The 19,556-nt window shown below is 42.7% G+C and overlaps 1 protein-coding gene and 2 long non-coding RNA genes across 12 annotated transcripts in view; 2 read left to right on the forward strand and 1 right to left on the reverse strand.

Moving 5' to 3' along the window:
- DCAF12 (DDB1 and CUL4 associated factor 12) overlaps positions 1–10,386 on the forward strand; it is a 32,528-nt gene extending 22,142 nt beyond the window's left edge. For 4 of the 10 annotated variants that reach the window (XM_086869534.1, XM_086869535.1, XM_086869536.1 and 1 more), the window contains exon 9: positions 401–10,386. In XM_086869534.1, the coding sequence (XP_086725660.1) occupies positions 401–559 (159 nt within the window). In that variant the 3' untranslated portion in view covers positions 560–10,386. The remainder of the gene's footprint in view (positions 1–400) is intronic. The other 6 variants (XR_015281115.1, XR_015281119.1, XR_015281116.1 and 3 more) reach the window with 5 other exon arrangements.
- Positions 6,186–19,549, reverse strand: LOC111941149 (uncharacterized). Its single transcript, XR_015281120.1, has 5 exons — positions 19,350–19,549; positions 17,904–18,021; positions 14,440–14,555; positions 10,597–10,760; positions 6,186–7,661 (listed from the first exon to the last, which is right to left on the reverse strand). It is a non-coding gene; the product is annotated as an uncharacterized LOC111941149 (long non-coding RNA).
- LOC147648581 (uncharacterized) lies at positions 16,749–17,484 on the forward strand. The gene is made up of 2 exons (XR_015281121.1): positions 16,749–16,812; positions 17,423–17,484. It is a non-coding gene; the product is annotated as an uncharacterized LOC147648581 (long non-coding RNA).
- Positions 19,550–19,556: the final 7 nt, after the last annotated feature.

The following is a 19,556-nucleotide window of genomic DNA, read 5'->3' on the forward strand; positions in this document are numbered from 1 at the left end:
TAAAGCTATGGTAATCTAATGTGGCATTTGAAGCAAGAGACTTTTAATTTAATTGTGTGCAGTTTTATAAACTGTGGCTTCCTGAGGTAATGCCGTGGCAGGCACTTGAGTTTGGTTTCCTGTATGTTATCATAAAGCAGTTAATGGCTCTGTTTAACTTAGCTCCATTGCCTTTTTGTATTAGTGCAATATCCCCTCACCTCCCTGTTCCAATGCTTGACCTAAATGTTCTCAGAAAAAGCTTTAGGACAACTCAGATATCTTTTAGTTGACCTTTATGAAGCTTCAGGATTCAAGAGAAAATACCCCTTTTTAGGCTCTGGAAGCTACCTTTGGCTTTTGTGAAACAGGGTTTGGGGTTTGTTTGTCAACAGTAACAATCTAAATTTTCCTTTAACAGAACCATGATGAAACCTGGAGGAATTATTTTTCTGACATAAATTACTTCCCAAATGCTGTTTACACCCACTGCTACGACTCGTCTGGAACAAAACTCTTTGTGGCAGGAGGCCCTCTTCCATCAGGACTTCATGGGAATTATGCTGGTCTCTGGAGCTAATGATAACTCTTCATTCTGATGCTGATCTTTAAACAGATTTCCACTTTTGTTTTCCTTTTTTTAACACCAAAATTGTGTGATGCCATTGACTCCTGATTTAAACAAAAGTTATTTTTTGGCAGAGTTTTCTGTTGGTCTCCAACAATTTTGTACATCTTTTTGAACTAGTTTTTTGCTTTAGCCTCCTTGATCCTTTATATGGAGGAGTTTTGAAGTCCTTTTTTATTGCATTTACTCCAAATGACTCTTCCCCCCATTTAGGCTGTCTTGGCCATGTGTCCCCTCCTCTACTTTGCTGTGAGGTAGGATTTCTTTCTTTTAGAGTGGTTGCTCCTGAGCTTTCTGTGAAAGTCTTGGGGCTGCATGTGTGCAGGTACTTTGTGTCAGTTACATTACCTGGAGTGAGGACTACTTGTAATTAAAAATTATTAAAAATATTTATAAGAGATAAGCTACTACTTTATCTTCAGAGCCTGGCCCTGGCCTGGGTTGATCGTATTTTTTAAAAGTACAAGTCTAATGACACTGTTTATACATAGAAGGATATGGTAATTTTAAGCTGTACTCAGTGAAGCCCAGGGATGGATTCCCTAGGGGTATTGCCAATCAAATCCAAAGTGTGGGAGTTTTTAAAAGTGCATTTGTGTTGGAATGGTAGTTTTCAGCAGTGCTAGGAGCAAAAATTGATCTGTTTCTTCACTGCCTGTCCCAGGTATCCGCTTGCACAGCTGGAGTTTGTATAGGCTGTTCTGCTGCGTGGCTATCGCAGGGTGACATTACATTGAGGGTTGCAGAGATGCTGAGAGGAAACGGGGGCTAGTTATTCAAAATGAACTTAATCTGTCTGCGTTCCAGATGCAATATGGTTTCTAAGTATGCTGATAGGGTTGCTTATAAACTCTCCATAAACTACCTAAAACCTCGGACCTTTTTTTTCCCAGGTTGTGAGAGTTTTTCCCCTTTTTGCTGTTCTGGTTGGCCATCTACTTAAATAAGCCAGTGGAATAAATAAACTATTTTTTTTCACCAAGTTTAAGGAGTGCATCTCAGACATTAATAATGCAAGTGAGAAGCTTTCTGTGAAGGAAGGTATCTTGGTGTTCCCTCATTTTGTGCTAGTATATGCTGTAGGAGAAGCTCAGGCTTTTCCAGAATCCTCTGCTGCCTTCTGAGTTCTGCGACTCCCTCCAACTTCACCTGGGACTGGGAGGGGAGAACAGGTCCAAAGCCCTTCAGGTCCAGCTGTGAAGTGTGTGTCTCCCAGGGTGATGGTTTTATCCAATACTCAGCTAAAATGTAAGACTCAGTGGTGTTCCTCCTTTTGGCAGGCACTAACCTCTCAGCTTGTCAGTGATGCCTCTGTCCTCTGCTGGAATTAATGCCTTTCCCCTGACACTGGTGGAGCAAAGTGTGCCTGTACCTCACAGCTTTGGTGCCAAATTGAAAGTTGATTGGAACTGAGAGGAAAGACAAGGCTGGGATATGCTCTGTTCTCCCATCTCTGTGGGAGATCACAGCTACTACCGCAGTTCCTGCCCACAGCCCAGAGCTAATCTGCATGTGTCTTTGCATTCTCTCTCATCTTCATACACGGTATCTTCATCAGTAACACCAAGCAGTCAGAGTCAGGCTAAGGTTCCAGCTGGTATGGAGACCTGGATGGAAATCCTACAAGGAGTACAAGTCCCTCTCATTGGGGTGGAAATCCTGGCAAGAGAAGAGCTCTCTCCCAGGTATGCACCAGAAGTATAATTAGCACTGAGCATTAACACAGGTGCTTCACAAGCAGATCATCTTCCAGTGTTTCATAATATTTACCAGTGTGGCCTGGTTGCTTAAACTGCATCAGTTCAAGGTACTGTGTGTATGGCTAGACAGGCTTTTCTCTGAAAATGTAAAATTATATACCAAGGGGTAGCTGCTTTGGTTATTTTAGGGGCTATTACAGCTACTGTGTAAAATCATTCTGTCACAAGGAACATGTTCTGCTTCGGTTTGTTTTTTGTTTTTGTTTTTCATTGGGTTTGGTTTGAAGTTTTTTGCTTTGTTTTTTTAAAGAAGCTAGACACTTAAGTCTACTTGAGTAGACTCCAGTTCTGCTGAAGCAACAGGTAATAGCTGGGCATTTAGTGTCAGCAGTGCCAAAGGTAGACTCCTGGTCTGGGAATTCTAGCCCTGATGTTGATCTATAAATTGAAGCATATTTTATGCCATGATAGGAGGAAAAAAGAGTATGTATATGGCCTTCAGACATAGAGGCTGATTTTTCTGCAGTCTCTGGGTTACTGAAGGGGCACCACTGGAAGTTATCCCTCCTTGCTGACTGTGGTCTCCTCAAGTACCTCAATATGTGCTCCTAAAGCCTGGTAATGTGAGTGCCCTTTTCCTCCTTTTTTTTTGATTCATAGAAGGCTCTGCACAATTCTCAGATGAATCTGGACAATGATGTAAAATTCCCCAAGTCTCACATGCTTTTGTGTATTCTGCTTTCAGGATGCTTTCTTGCAAAAATAACTTCACATGGTAAGGCAGCCATCTTTGTTGCTGTATGAAAACTCCCACAAAAAAAAACTAGGAACCAAACCAGATAGTGCTGCAAGCACACAAACAATTTGTGCCAGAGATAACTTAATTTTTAGCTTGTTTCAGTGGTTCTAAATACTTATAGTGATATAGATATTAAGTTTCAGAATATTTCTGTAGTTGGTCATACATAACTTTTGTTATGTCACTATTAGAAACTGAGGCACAGAAAGGTGATGATGATATGCCAGTTGTCCAAAGATAAGTAACAGGAGAAAAACTGAATTTTTCTTGACTTTGATTTCATTGCTCTGTTGGGTTAGATATCTACTGCAATTCAGGATCATGGTTAGAATTGAGTGTGTAGAATCCAAGTGCAAGAATGGCTACAGAGCAGGGAACCTCCAGGTTCTTTAGAGAAGCAAGTTGGGTGCCTCACTGTTCAAAAGCCAGATACACCCCCTACAATGGAGTGAGCTCAGTCTGGTGACTGCGCTTCAGTAGCTTCTTGAACAGCTTGCTGTGCACTGCTGAGGCCCAGTGACATATATATATTCAGATCATCTTTTCTACTGTTTCTTTCAAGATTTCCGTCCCTTGGTCTTTCCTGCTAGAATGTTTGAGGTTACCTCTTCCAGCCCAAATCATACCAGTCTTTTCTGTAGCAGTATTTACCTTGCAGAAGTGACCTCTGCTGAGCAGGAACAGGCTTGCTGGTATTCTGTCAACCAGTGCTCAAGTCCAATTTGCTTTCTTTTAGCTGGGTAGAAGTTAAAGGCTGGCTCAGACTGTTGAACTGGGTAGTTGCCCTTATGCATGTTTGACTGATACAATTACACTGTAGCAGTCTGTATGGGTGGGGAGCATACCCTGGTTTATCTTGCTTGAAGGAGAGAATTTACAGCATAACATGCCTTCAGACTGGCTGCTACTGACTTCTCAGTTGTATGGGATCTTCCGTGCTACCAGTGAGTTTAGGAAGCAGTTAATTCTACTGCTCAGCTCTCTTCAGTAAACTACCATGTTAATTTGGGTATTTTTGAATATTACATTTTCAGTATTCATGACAGGTAATCAAACTAGTGACTCAGTTATGGGTTTGGTAATACCTAGCTTGTAAATACAGGGTAGCAACTCCTCAGTAACAGATGGATGTTACATCATGGGACATTCCTGAGGAATCAGAAGCTACTTTGTAGTATTGGCTTGAGCACAGTAAATAAGTGTTGTGCTCATCCTCTTCACTAAACACCTTATTCCTGTAATTCCTCCAGGTTTCTCCCTTGTACAGTCATGTCTTGTAGGGAGAATTACTAGTGCTCTCCTCTGGTGCTTTCTGGGATTGCAGTAAAGAAGCAAGTCCATTTGTTTGATTCCCTCATCAGTGCTGCTGGTGTTAGTTTGAGACGAAGAAATTACCAAAGAATAGTTGATAGTAGGTTTATGCTCCTAGTCCAAGTTGTTAATTCTCCTCACAGATCCATTTTTTAGATCATTGCAAGAGTGCCCAGTGATCTTGCTGGACTTAGCCTGTTCACAAAAATTAGTCATATTGTGGGTGACTCTTGTGATTGTCTTCATGAGAGGAAATTTTTAATAGCATTAAGGGGTTTATATTTGCTGCCTCCATTTTAGGTCTTCGGCAGCTTTTTTATCTAAAGGATTAAGATACTTGGGGATCATTTCCTTCCAGAATTTCATCCTGTTCCTTTACCTGAGCACTTGCTTTGTCTTATAGCTTGCAGCTGCAAAGTTAACAGATTAAATTTATGATCCAGCTATGTCAAGTGGTGCTTTGTTGTCTTAATTTGTACCACTCAGCTGAGAGGCATTACAGGCCTTTTGAACTGCTGTGCCTCATCTGATGCAGGTGTGAAACAAAGCAGGCTTCCTAGACCCTCCAGAGGTTATTGTTTGCTTTGTTTGCAAGAAACCAAGGATAGGTGGGCTGTCAGTTAGTGCATGTGGGAAAGCAGCAGCATCTTACAGCAGCCAGGTGGAAGGTCTGTTTTTAGTGGTCTGTTACCCTTATTTTCAATAAATGCACTTTTCCAAGGTGTCTGATAGCTTCTTACTTAGTTACTTTTGCAATTGCTGCTATGACTGAATTACTGGACTGGGGTACAGCTTATTCCTAAGGAACTCCATTGCAGAGCTGTGTGTCATGCAGGTGGAGCTGATCCTCCAGCCAGCCTATGCTGAGCCAGGGACACCTGACCTACCAGGCACAAATGTTTTAGTTTAAAGTTAAGTGAAATTCCCTGTGTGCCCTGCTGGCCACCCCACAGTGAGCCCATGGTATGACCTCAACTTAAAACCATTTCTGAGTGTTACAGTGCCCTCAGTAACTTACTTGAAATTCTGAAGCAGACACCCCAGGACAAGGGAGAGTGGAAAAAAGAACACATCCACGTCTTGTGTGAGGTGCTCTCCTTTGCCGCTGTACATGAGTACTTTGCGTAGTGAGGATGGTTAAGTAACACCAGAGAAACAGTAAAAAGTAAGCAGTGTTTGGTATGGCTCTTGGAACTCCTGAAGAATTAAAAAAGTAGAGGGGATATGTAAATGCTTAATCAGAAACATCTTTGAGAGATCAAATATATATCCCTGACATTTTCTGATTCTTTGTGGTTTTTTTCAAGGATAAAATTAGGCAGGATCTTCTTCCTTGTGATGTTGGTTTTTTTCAAGAAAACCATGTGGTACTTGGCTAATTAAAAGAATGCTCTTGCAGAAAGAAATCCTTCATTTCCTAACAGCCTTTCCCACTAGTATCCTGCTGGGAGCAGTGTAGTCTAAAAAAGTGCAGAAAGATTTAAAATGGAGTGCTGGGGTTGGCAGAGGTGGGATAATGTGGGCTGTCTGACTGTTTCTATACCCAAATAACTACTAACACTTGATTGTATACAAATAGTGGTTGCTGTACTAAAACTGAGAGGGTGTATAAAACCCCTTGCAACATAATGCAATGTCTTTAGTCCAAGATTCTCTTGAATTGATTTTTTTGCCTTCAGGACAAAAAATTTAGGAGTCAATACAGCATTTTCTTAGGAACTGCTTTTCTAGATTCCCGTACTAAAAGGGAAAATTCAGGTGCTGAATCTTACAATCTCATTAAACTTGTACTTTTTATTTGCCCATTCACCTGGTCTCTTTTCATATTCAAGGCCTCCCACAGTCTCAGGGTATAAATCACTATGACTCATCCAAATAGTACTGAAATGGACCAACCAGAGGTTAATGTGCCTTCCTCTTCTGGTACCTTGATCTTTATAGTTATCTCAAATTTGTCACTGTCCTAGGGTTGAGTACATGCATTATCTTTTTCTAAGATATATGTGTTAAAATTGCAACAGGTTTGTACTGTTACTTGTGACTTGTTCCATTTGTCTTAGGATGTGGTGTAGACAAATCAATGTGCTGGTTGGTCTTGGTATCAGTCTTGCCAGTAACACCTGTCAGTGCTTGCTTGTATGTTCATGTGTAGATAAATGCTGGATCTTCCCTACTGCCTGTGGTGCATAAGATGCACAAAATGCACAAGGTGTTTTAAAATGTGCAGTGATCATAATTTGTTGCCTGAAGGTAGGATTTCCTACAGTGAACTGGTTTAAATGTTTTGGTTTTTTTCACAAATATTTTTAATAAGATCCAAAGCTTTGAGGAAAAAAAAATAATTGGGACTTGCTGATACTTGATGGCTTTTGTTCTGAATCCAGGGTCTGATGTTTGTTAACAACTCCTCCAATTCCACCCATCTAACAGAGGCTTTCTCAGCTTGTTTCTGTCATGACCTGTATCAGAAACAGCGCTGAATCCTGAACTATCATAGAAGCTGTCAAGCAAAGTAGTAACAGTTCTCTTGAAATATTACAGTGCACATTTTTTAACCTGTTCCAAGTCATTGATGCAGCTTACAAATGGAACAGTGGGAAACTGCAGATAGTATGTGAAACTAGCCTGTCTGCTCATGGAGCTCAGTGTTCTGTTACCTTTCAAATTGTTTCTCCCCTCTGAAAAGGATTTTTGTTTTTGTTTTTTTCAACACAAAGGCATACATTTGGCTTAGTTTTCTAAAGATACATTTGTTTACAAACCTCAAACTGACATCTGGAATTTGGGTTGAGTTTCTGAATCTTATGCAGACAGTACAATTGATACATTACGTCTCATAAGAGCATAGAAACAGGAACTTCTTTATCTTCTATACTATATCTTCACTTGCTGTGGTCTTCCATGGACATGCCTATGCATAATTAACTGAATTACAGTACTGCACTCTGTTGATCCATGAGGCTACCTTTGTAGAATCAGCATGATTAGTCATCAGTGTATTGACATTAATACATGGTCATGGAACTCTAAGGTCTGTGTGTTTTCTGTGCTATCTGTTCTCTCTATACCACAGTGTACACATACTGTTGAGCTCTTTTTGCTTCATGTCAGTTTCAGAGTTCTTTAATTTAAATTCAGTCAGGTGCTGTTTTTATGACGGTCACTTTTCCAAGTAGAACAAATGAATTTAACTTTGTTTTCTATCTTTGGTATCTTCCTCTTCTCCCATTTCTTCCTAGTTCACCTGTAACAATCAGTTCAAAGTTGTCGGCCTACTCTGAAAATTATCAAGTCATAATAAAAAGAAAACCTGTAGCCCAATGTGGCAAGATCACTCTGTGCTTCTACCATAAACTGCATGGCTGGATGCCTGTCTTGCAAGTGGAGACTCCACTCCTGCACAGTCTGCAGAAGCTGAAATCCTCTTGCAGTCATATTTTTCAGTGGAAATCAGCAGGTGCCCTATGCTTTCACCCAGTGTTTGTCAAATTGATGTGTAGTGGTTTAGCCAGAGAACTGGCATCTTTGACTGCTACTCTAAGTCTTGATTAAAGATTTCATTCAGGGCAATATCAGGAGGATGAGTTGCTGGCTTGATCCCATGTAAAGGTTTCCTCCAGAGATTTATTTTTTTGGGGTGGAATTACAAAAGAGTAGGGATATGAGCAAAACAATAACCCTGTGCTCAAAAGAGCAAAGTTATTCTAAAGTACTTTGGCCAGCAAGAATGACAAAGGCTGGCTAGGTTCAGAGGCGAGCTGGCAATGGAATGCTTGAAGGGTAGGCCTTGAGGGTTTGTGCCATCATGCCTTAGATCACTGCAAGTTAATTGCTCCCAGAGCTTTCAAAACTGGTGGTCATCCCTCTTCAGAGGAGATGTGAAGATGGCATGTGGAAAAACCAGTTTCCCCAGTGGTCACTCAGTCTTCTCCTCAGCATTCAAGGTTAACAGTGCACTTGTCATTGTTTCCATGAGTGACTATGACTAATGTGTTTCACAGCTGCCACCAGCCCCCTCCACATGCTTTGTGCAGGGATGGTGGAGTGAAAGGGCCTTGTCTGCATTGTCCTCCACTTGGCTGGCTGCTGACAGTGCAGGGATATAAGAGGCCAGCTGTGATTTACAGCTTCAGCTGGTTTCTTTGGGCTTCTCTCTTTGCAGGTGTGATAGTGGGGCTGTTACAGAAAGAACTGGGTAAGTAACTTCAGGTGGGCTTTGTCCCTCTTGTTCAAAATGCTGTCTCTAGTCTCAGTCTCTTGTCCCAGCCTCTCATCTTGTCACACTGCTGCTTGGGACTTGAGCAAGTTCCCTGTTCTCTCATGGTGTACTAGTTCAGGTACCAAGTTCTGCAAAGCCTAGGGGTAACTGTTAGAGCCCTACCAGACTTTGAAACTTCTACACTCGCTTAGGCAGTGGTCTGCTGAACTGGGACCTTGCTCACAGTGTTCTTATTCTTTTTACTCAGCTCTAGCTATCTTGGACTGCCATATCCCTTTCAGTCCAAAAAGGTTTGCTCCAAAGTCACTCCTATTCCATGGAGTTGATTTCCATACTGCTGGTTATTGCAATTCAGTGGCTTTTCTTTTTCTTGTTTTTATTTTGTGGTTCACTGCAAATGTACAAAACCATACTTTCTCAGCTCCTGAACATAGTACAAGGGCCCATCCTGAGGCATCAGAAATATTTTTCTACTCTCAAGGTGCACAGAAACAAGGATCTCTTAGACAAACAATGAGGAAAGCAGCTGCACATACACAAGTAGAAAGGTATCTCTGAGTGGAATAGGTGAGGGAGCAGCTTATGAATTTTAAGTATGAAAACAGTAATTGAGGGTTGTTTTTGTTTCTTTTTTAAAATTGCTTTAACAGGAAGTTATGTGGTATTTTAAGCCACAGAAAGTTGCAACATAAATCAAGATTTTCTGTCCATCAATGCAAAATGTGCCTCTCAACTATAACGAAAAGTCAGTCTCGGTTGCTCTTTGGTTTGCAATGGAAGAAGATTATCTGAAGACTGATTTAATCTGTTTCTTGCTCTTACATGCTATCACACAACAGTCCTTGCTGGTCTTTCCCAAGCACTATTCAGCACTATCCCTATTTAAAAACAAAATGGGGACTGCATTGAGTAGCGGAACCTAATGAATTTCCTTGGTTTGAGAGAGACCCTGGAGATAAAGAGTCCCGGTTCCATGTGTTTTAAATATAACTTTAAACCAACGCAGATATTCTTCAAGACCAGCACAGCTTCCTACCTTTCCCTCCCTTAACATGGGAATTTAAAAATAAACCAAGCAATACATGAGCCAGTTGATGTCCTTACAGGTGGAATAAGTTTTTTTTTAATTTGAGATTTCTCTTGTGGAAGAACTTGTTGTGAGTGCGAGAGTGTGGAGCTCAGATTACAGCTCTTCCACCAGCTTGTTAATTGCAATTAAGTATTCTGGATTCTTGTGAAGAAGACTGTGTAAAAGCTCTGAAGGCATAAACTGGAACTGATAATTTTAAATTTTAGGTCATGTGTGTGTTGCTTGACTACATGGACAATGTAACAGTGATTGTTATAGATTGGTTTCCATGTGTCAGTCACAAATAATTTGCTGTTTGGAGGAAAATTTTTAGTAGATACATTTCCAAATCAAATTGTGAGCCTATTTTCCCTCTTGCATTAACCGGGTTACTGTGTTCACATGCCAGAAAGATACTGCTCTTTGAAGAAGCATGTTAGTGTATGTGGCAATGCCCCATGCACTTTTTAAATACCTAGACCTGTACATTTTCATCTGAGTATCGTTAACCATGCTGTAGTCTGGCAAATGAAACTTTTACTACTGTTACATAGATAATTGTAATTAACTGCAGTTTGTTTTTTTCCACTACTTGAAGTCGTGTGATCTGAAAATTGGTGAACAAAAAGTATTTGTGAATCTTACTATGGGTATCTCTAAATAAAATGTATTTGTATAGTGTGTTGGCTTGGCTGATTTTTTCCCTTATTTGTTAATATCCCTTTGCAAGTAAATCCAGGGCAGTTTAAAGGCAAATGGGCTTGGGTTTCTTACTGTAACAGTCCAGCCTTTTTGTAGATGTAACTGATTCAATGAAAACAAACTGTTCTGATAACTCATTTGCTCTGAGGCAAGTTTCCTTTCAACCACTATTTTTTTCTAAGGACCTACCTCTTAGAAGGGTTGAACAGCACAGGTAAATGTACCTGGACAATCTGGTATAGGACTACAGGTTTTAGGGAGATCTTGCATCCCAAAACTCCAGCTGTAGCACTTCGACATATCTGCACTGCATAGGAGACTGAGGCTTTCACACAGCTGTCCTGTTTCACTGCCTATAAGAGGGAAAGTTACTTTTTCAGAAGAGGAATGCTTAAGAGGTCTAAGTTTTTTGCTGGAAGTTAAAATCCTGTGCCTAAAATCAGCTTCGGCTTTGTTGTCTTCACCCTTGGCCTCATCCTGAGAGGCCTGAGATTCCATGACCATGGACAAATTGAAGCTTTGTAAGTAAAGGTTTTTAAGCTAGGTGGGAGACTATCTCTGCTTCCCGTAGTAGGCATTACTGATGCTTATGAATGTTGGAAGAGCAGAATTTAAAAAGACATAGGGAAGCTAACACTGTCATTCCACTGGGCCTTCCAACCAAACTAAGAGATGCAAAGGAGAACCAAAGCCCCTGGCCCTGGAGACATAAAGAAAATGACAGGTTAGAGAGGGCTCTGGCAACCAGGGTCACTAACTCCCCACTTGCCTCAGATATTCCATTGAATACAGCATTCAAATGGTGCGGGGCTTGCCAGCTGACTTAAGGACCAAAAATGAGCTCACAAATTCCAAAGCTGCTGGTATTCATTGAGCTCCTCTTACATGCATGTCCAGCTTAAATCTCAGCAATAAAAAGTCTTAAATTGTCCACAAGCAACTAATTTTAGCATTCATCTATTTTGTCCCATCACCTGTCTTGCAGGTCCCCTTGCTTTCCCATTCACAGTGCAGATGAATCAATTTGTTCCCTTATGTAAGACAGCTCACCATTTTTGGAAGAAGAGATTTTTAACTGTTTTATGACCAGAGTCTTCACTCCTTCTGCCAAACAGTCTGGGTTCCCTCGGTGCTTTCTCATTGGCCATGCTTGGCATGTGTATGCGTGGCCATCATCATTCCTGTTTGTGGAACCAAAATGAGATCCACTGCATGCCTTGGCCTGGAGCCTGCAGCTGGTCTATGGTGTTATCAGCTATGCCTTCACTGTACGGTACAAACATGTGGCAGTCGACATTACCCCTTTCAACACTCAATCTGCTGCCTGCCTCCAGTTCCAGCCCAGCTGCTGCAGGTTTCCTTGGCTGTCATCACTTCCCTTCTTGGGTGTATTTTGTTTCTGATCTCTGTGACCTGAGGCCTCAGCTCTTGCCAGCTGGTGGCACCGCTGTTGTTCAAGGAGGAAGCCAAACCAGGACAGGATTCAGAACGGTTTCACACTGTTCTGTTTGTTCTTCCTAGCCATAGCTGTACTCATCCTGCTTGTGAATGGAAGATCAGGATACTCTTTCAAATACAAGATGCTTTCCAGTAAATGAATTAATAAATAAAGAGATGCCAGGACATTGCTTGAAATGTTTTTGAGGCAAGAGGTGACCCATTTTTGAGAGATTAAAAGTGAGAAAATTCATAGTGTATTAGAAAACAAGAATCTCTGTGCTTAGTCTCCCACCTTCCTCAGTCCCTCTCAAGCCTCTGGAAGAACAAATATCAAGAGCGCTTCAGCCCCCTACAAGGCTCAAGGGACCATGTGGCCAACATGGCTTTGGGAGCTATAGGTCAGCTGCTCCAAAATACTGCCATGCACAGAGGGTCTAACTCTTTCCTCTTCAATGACGTGTACCATGAGCTGGAAGAGGTGAGAGAGAAGCTACAGACCTCAAGTGCAGAGCTGCAATCAAAAGGTCAGCTAGACATTGCTTGAACTATTTGTGCCATAAACACAAGACATAAACAGAGTGAGGGTCATGTTCCAGGGATGCTGAAGTGTCAGCAGAAAGAATTATAACCTCTGTAATCAGTGCCTGTGGGTTTTCTTCCCTTGTGTTGTCAAAAGTTTTCCTGTCCTGGGAGTTTCTTATCTCTACAAACTGACTGCAATGCCTGATGCATGCTGAATGTGAAGCACAGACTCAGCTACAACAGAAATTTTACAGATTCTAGACAAATGTGACTGAAGGTTGTCTTTGGGGAGACAGACTGACACTGTTGCTGTAAAACTCCACCCCATATAATTGCAGTGTTCTAGGCTAGTTTTCACCCAGGGAGAAATTTTGGCTAATTTCCCCATGTATCTGAGCCCCAAGAAAGATCTTGGAGCCAAAAGGGTGAGGAAAAGTTGGTCAGTACTAAGACAACAAGATTGACTGCTTCATGTGCTATGGTGGCAGCCTGTGTCTTGCTGCTGAGGATTGCTGGACACCATACTGCAGCTGGCCAGGGAGGATACCAGCAGACCACTATTAAGTTAGAATAATTTATGATCTTGCCACCTGATTACACCACTTCATGTAGGAAATAAATTCTAGGAGTCATGATGACTTGCCATTTGTATTTATAGGAGCATTTTCCTGTTAATTGCAGAAAGCCACCTTCAGCTTTTTATCAGTATAAATAGGCTTTGTCTAAAAAACCCTATTGTTGCTGTTATTTTGTAGGCCGTTGCTGTTACACTTGGAATTTATTAGGCTTTGTGGAAAGCTTTTAGTCCTGTGCTTTGGGCTGCTCAACTTGTTGCTTAAAGAGACGGGAAACATCTGGAGCTTGAATGCATGTTGGTCCTGGTCTGGGACCTAGGTCACAACACCAGCAGCTAGACTCAAGCTGGACTTTCTGCCAGTGGTCTCAAACCCTTGAACCCAGAAGCTCTGTAGTTCTCAGTCCGACTCAATGTCTGTAAATCCAGTCTGTAGTCCTTCAGTTTGTCTATGAGATTCTTTTAGAAAACACCACTGAAAGCTATGGCCAAACTGATAAACATCCCTCTCCTCTCCCTTCATTTATCAAGGCAGTCATTTCATCACAGAAGGTGGCCAGGTTAGCCTGACATGACTTGCTCAGTCCTGTCCATACTGGGGATGTATGGATTCCAGTCACCTTCTTGTCCTCAATGTTTCAGACTTTTCAGTACTATCATCTTTGCAGGGCTGGGTGGAGGCTCACCAGCCTGCAGTTCCCTGGGGTTCCCAAGCTCACTGCTTTGTTCTTGCCATTGCCAGATGCTGCATCTACAAACAGCCCTTTTAAAACTGAAAACAGATGGCGGACATTTAACCAGAGTTGGCAAATATCCTTGGACACGTTATTCAAAACATTTTCCTAAAATGTATCACAGAATAAAAATACTAGTAATTTATCCTAAAATGAAGTTTGGGAGAAAACAGCAAATGGTGCAAATCCAACTTCCACTTAACAACAGTACTAGCTTGTTACCATTCATTACAGGAATCTTTATATTATCTGGAATATGGGAAGGTTGTGATTCCACTAGGCTTGTTGAAATCCAGCTGATAAAGGCAGATGGTCTGTAAGTGCTGCAAGAGGCAGTGTGCAATAAGGATGTGTGCAAGGATGTTTAAAAGACCTTCAGTGATTATCTACTGCAACTCTGCCTCACCAAGTTCTTTAAGAGCTGGCCAAGGAAACTTCTGGCTTCTTGGAGATAATTTAATCTTAGGGAATTTTAAGATGCAGGAAGCATTACATTGTTAGAGTGGGGGACAAAACAACCAGGCATCTGCAGACTACTTTCTCTGATGTCACAGACAAAATAATGGAAAATTGATAGAGGACTAAATAGATAATTCAAGGCTAAATACACAGCTAATGCCAAACAATGGTGTTGTATGGAAAACAATTCTGTTTAACAACAGCCTGTTTAATTCTTAGAAACAGTTTGTCTGGTAGAGGTAACTGTGGGTAGGCACATCAAAGAATCGAATCAGGGAATATGACAACAAACTCAGCACTCACCGTTAAAAGAGCGTGCTCTACACAAGTTGACCCCTGCCAGCATCCTTCTGAAATAGGTGTTTAAGCAAGGCTCTGCAGGATCAGTATCAAGTTCAGATATGTGTAACTGTCTCAATCTGGAAATAAATACAGGTAAAATATTTTCTGAAAAAGGTTGAAAGAATGGAAAATAATAGTAGGGTTAAAGTGGTTGTGCAGAACAGTTTCAGATTCTGGTCACATGAAATGCATCACCTTTTTCACACAGTCAAACTACAAGGTGAGAAAACTTGAAATAAGGTCTGCAGGGATCACCTGGAGACGAGGGACATCTCCAGGCACCCACTCACTCTAAAGAATGATCAAGCAGCCCAACACAAATTCCAAGGATAATGCTGAGACCTGATAGACTAACGTAGCCCATGGATGTTAGGAATTTAATGGCCTGGGCTTTATGAAGTCTGGACACAATGACATAATTATCCTTCCTGCCTTCACCATTGGGAACAGTATCTCTAGCAGAAGGGCTTGCTTCCATAATGTAAATGGCAACCCTTTCAAGTACAATTGTCGTGGAAGCTCTGGTTGTGCAGGCATAGCAACACAATCTAACACATCAGGTCCCATTTCTTGGCAGTATCCTCACAACTTTAACCCCACATCTAAATGCAGCACCAACCCCAGGTATGCCCAAAGATAACCTCTCTTTTTATCAAATCCTTGTAACAGTTCTCTTGAGAGAACTCCTCTTTGCCACCAAAATTTTCAGTTGTTCCATTATACCTAGGAAGAATTCCATATTGTGGCATCCCACCCTTCAGGAGAAGGGAGCACCTAAGATTCACAGATGCTTGTGGACAAGAGAAACAGCAAGAGGGCCCACAAAATTTTACAGAGTTCTATTAGTAAATTATACACTCTGCATAGAAACTGCCATGTTAATCTCTGATGTCCTATAAGCACATGGCAGTGGGTTTAGGATAAAGGAGGGAGGTCAAAGGGAAGAGAGAAAGAGACACGTATTAAAGAGGAGAAGAAGGGAAGGGACAAAGAGAGAGAGAGAGAGATCACCAGTCCTGGCTCCATCATTGATGCAGCTGATGGGGTGTGCAGGGTGCTGGGGTACACACACAGGGTCCTGGGCTTTGTGGGGGTACCTTTTTATAGATGAGTTTCCCTGCTGGAAATTTACTGGAGGTAAATGTCTCCCTTTCTGTGTAATTTAGTTACTGTGGAAATGGATTGGAGGCTTCAGGGTATTTGGTGGTCTCCATATCCTCCTACAGCCCATGCCTGATTCTTGACCTCATTCCTACACTTGTGCTGTGTTGTGTTGCACTTATCTCCAGGAGCCAAGACAAGGATGTGTGTCCCAGAATGTGCTGCTCTACTTCCATGTGGCCCCTTCTCCAGCCACATTCTGTTCACTCTCCCAGTGTGCTATTACTAACAATCCTTGGCTGTTACTACCAACAATCCTTGGCTGGCTCCACAGCCACATGGCTATCAGTATTTGAGACTAGCCCCATTATCTTCTGGGCTTCTACACAAATTCTCTGCAAACTCAACTCAAAGCTGAAAGTTAAGATAGGTGTCTTTATATTGAGCCTTACCCTTGCAGAGCTTGTGTACCTGGATTATGTTGACTCTCTGAAGCTAGTGCAATGTATTTTAGAAAATGTAGTGCTGTTGAAGAGGTGTCATCAGGGTCAGGGCTGTGAGACCAGTTTGCAGTGAAGAGCAATATTTTATTAGATCAAGTGATGTAAAAAAGAAAAAACAGGGCACAAAGAAAATAAAAACTTCAGAATAAATAGCAAAAAACTGCTCTGAACTTCAGCTCAGTTAGATCAATTGTCCAATGAGCCTGATGGGGGGAAGGGTTGGTAGTGTGAAAAGTGGGATAGAGCATTAAGAACAGGGAAGATAGTACCACCTTGAGCTAATTAAGAAGATACAGTTTTACTGCAACACAGAAGTAGAACAGACTCCTGAACTAGGAACAGGGTGATATTCTTAACACAAGCAGTTTTCCCCTCACAAATGTTAAAGGCAAGGAGAATGCCAAAGCACCAGAACAGTGGTGTCCTGCCTGTGGTATATTAACTGCAGTCTATTTCAGAAATCTGAAGAAAGCGACTGAGAAAAGCCATCCTGCAGTAAGCTGAAATAGCCTATCTGGATTTGCACCTGCACCAGATTGTTTTTTTTACTGGCTGGAAAACCAAAGAGGTTGCAAATCTTTGTAACAACAAATAAGAATCCTGAAAAAGCAGTAGGTAGAATTTGCCTGCCAGGCCTGGTAAAACCTTTGCTGTGTTCAATGCAGGGTCTTCTCTCCAAGTCTGATGTACTGAATCACAGGATCATTTAGGCTGGAAAAGACACCTGAGAGTGAGTCCATTCTGTGATTGATCAGCAACTTGACAATTAGAACAGAGCACTAAGTATCACATCCGGTCATTTGAAAGAACACTTCTACCATCTCCCTGAGCAGTCCATTCAAATGTTTCACTACCTTTCAGTGAAGAAATACCCCCTAATCAGGGGTAATATTTGGAGTGAGGGTCTTTGTTCCTAAGCCTCCACCATTTTATTCCTTTACGTCTCATCTGGAAGCTTTGCCATGTAATATGCCATTTTTTCATTTATGTTTACTCCATGTACAGCAGAAACAGTCTACAACACTTTGGTCCTGGTATGCTTGCTTAATTTTCTCCCATTCAAAATGCTCTTGTGTAGGAACTGACAGTGGTCAATACGAGATATTTAGGCTTCAGGCACTATCTTGAGCCTCTGGGAAAGTCAAGTACACAACTTTCTCACTCTGGCCTGGGAAATCATCAGGGGGATTTCAAACAGGCCTTAGAGAAGGAAAACAACCTTTACAGGTGTTGGCTGTCTCCTTGTTTTCTTGCAAGAAATAGTCAAGGGGTGTCGCTCCTAACTGTCCAATGATGGTGATGTGTTAGTTCGATGACCAATGAGAGTTTTACCTTTTCAGACCTTCTTGGAACTGTCTATAAAAGAAGATCTGCAAGAATAAAATGTGCTCTCTCTTTGCCACTAAGCTGAGAGTCTATGTCGTCACTGTCACCGCTCCTAATACAGTGTGACACTCTCGGGATGGATTCTGTGCAATTTTCAGAGACACATTCCAGCTGGCACTATACCATCTGACAACAGCATCTCAAGAGCTCTCAGCCTTTGTTGTTTCATGCTGCACATCAAATTTCCATCTTGATTATCAAAGGATTGCCAAGCCATGATGGAAGAATACTAATAATACTGATTAAATCCACACAGATTATGGAGCTGCAGACGTTTGTCACAAAGCTTGTGAAACTTTGTTTACAGATGTAATTAACTGTCCCCCTGCAATAGTAATAAAATAAAATATCAACAGCTGCATCAAGAAAAATCAACAATACCTGTGCACTGTTTGGTCTGAATTTCAATTTTGTTCAAAGAAGCCTCTATCTTACCAAGAAAAAATGGGAACAGGGAGATCTTGCAGCTCCTCAGCAGCAGCAGGATCTGTTGTAGTTCCTGTCCACCTATGCAGTAGCTGTCAAGGATGCAGACTGGCTAAATCTATCTGCTCTACAGAGAAAAGGCAGAAGCATGAAAAACAGCAGTTAATTTTCAGATACTGTTTAGGGTAAAATCAGATTTTATGCCCTTTCTGCTTACATGGAGAATATGGGTTCAAGGGATAGGGGATGAGCAAACAACAGTACAGGATATCAGACCACAGCAAAGGTCAAGGACCATGGGACACCATCACTAGTGGCACCAGGAGCTGAACACTCTGACTATCACCAGCCCTGCCTGCTCAGCACCAAGCAGGGACCAACTTCCACACAGGCTAACTAAGCCTAGATTTAACATGCCTTGCAATGACACCCAAAGGGTAAGGACCACTGCATTTTGGGCAACCAGAGGTGCTGTACACAATGGAAAAAATGCACAGCAGTAAAAAGACTAAATGAAAGAAATGGTTTTGTTTTTTGTTTTTTTTTTTCCTTCTCCTCCTGACCCACAACTCAAAACTCCTCATCTCAGGGAGTCAAGTTGTATTGACTATCCTTTCTTGCCATCTGTCCTGTCATCACTGGGTTTAGGCTGCCAGAAGCTGCACCAAGTTCTCTAATACATTTCTACTGTGCCAACCCCTCCCTGTTCTCCCAGGGAGAACCCCCCACCATGCTTTATTTGAGTTTCTCCTCCTGTAGTGCAGCTATTCTTCCTTGAAATCCAAGAGTTTTCCCCTTGTCAACAGGGTGCCTCCCTGTGTCCAGCCTTGTAAGAGGAGACGATTACATTACTGTAAGTGCAGAACTGGTTCCAAAATGCCCTGTTCCTAAGCCATGGGGGTCCTTCAAGGGGCCCGGTCATGGTAGCACTCAGGGGGTCCCTCACGCGGTCTCTGACAGGGCTCCTCACAGGAATCCTCGCATGGGCTCTCATGGGGTCTCTCGTGGCGTTCCTCGAGACCACTCGTCTGGTAACTCCCGCGACCCCTCCAGGGGTACTTGTATGTGTCCTTTACCGGGGCCCCTGGGGAGAACCCTCACACGGTCCTGGGGACGGGGAACCTGACGGGGAACCTCCCTCACAGGCTCCCTCACAGGCTCCCTCACAGGCTCCCTCACAGGCTCCCTCACAGGCTCCCTCACAGGCTCCCTCACAGGCTCCCTCACAGGCTCCCTCACAGGCTCCCTCACAGGCTCCCTCACAGGCTCCCTCACAGGCTCCCTCACAGGCTCCCTCACAGGCTCCCTCACAGGCTCCCTCACAGGCTCCCTCACAGGCTCCCTCACAGGCTCCCTCACAGGCTCCCTCACAGGCTCCCTCACAGGCTCCCTCACAGGCTCCCTCACAGGCTCCCTCACAGGCTCCCTCACAGGCTCCCTCACAGGCTCCCTCACAGGCTCCCTCACAGGCTCCCTCACAGGCTCCCTCACAGGCTCCGCCGGCCCACCCCTTCCCCGCCCCGCGCGCCGAGTGCGGGGTGGGGTCCCGGTCACGTGAAGGCCAAAGGAAGGGGCGGGCTTTCCCTCTGCGCGCGCTGCTCACGTGGTCACTGGGAGGGGGCGGGAGGCAGAGGCGGAAGAAGGCGCCGGTGAATGGGCGCG

The sequence above is a fragment of the Cyanistes caeruleus genome, chromosome Z (assembly GCF_971803275.1).
Source record: "Cyanistes caeruleus chromosome Z, bCyaCae1.hap1.1, whole genome shotgun sequence".
NCBI classification, from domain to species: domain Eukaryota; kingdom Metazoa; phylum Chordata; class Aves; order Passeriformes; family Paridae; genus Cyanistes; species Cyanistes caeruleus.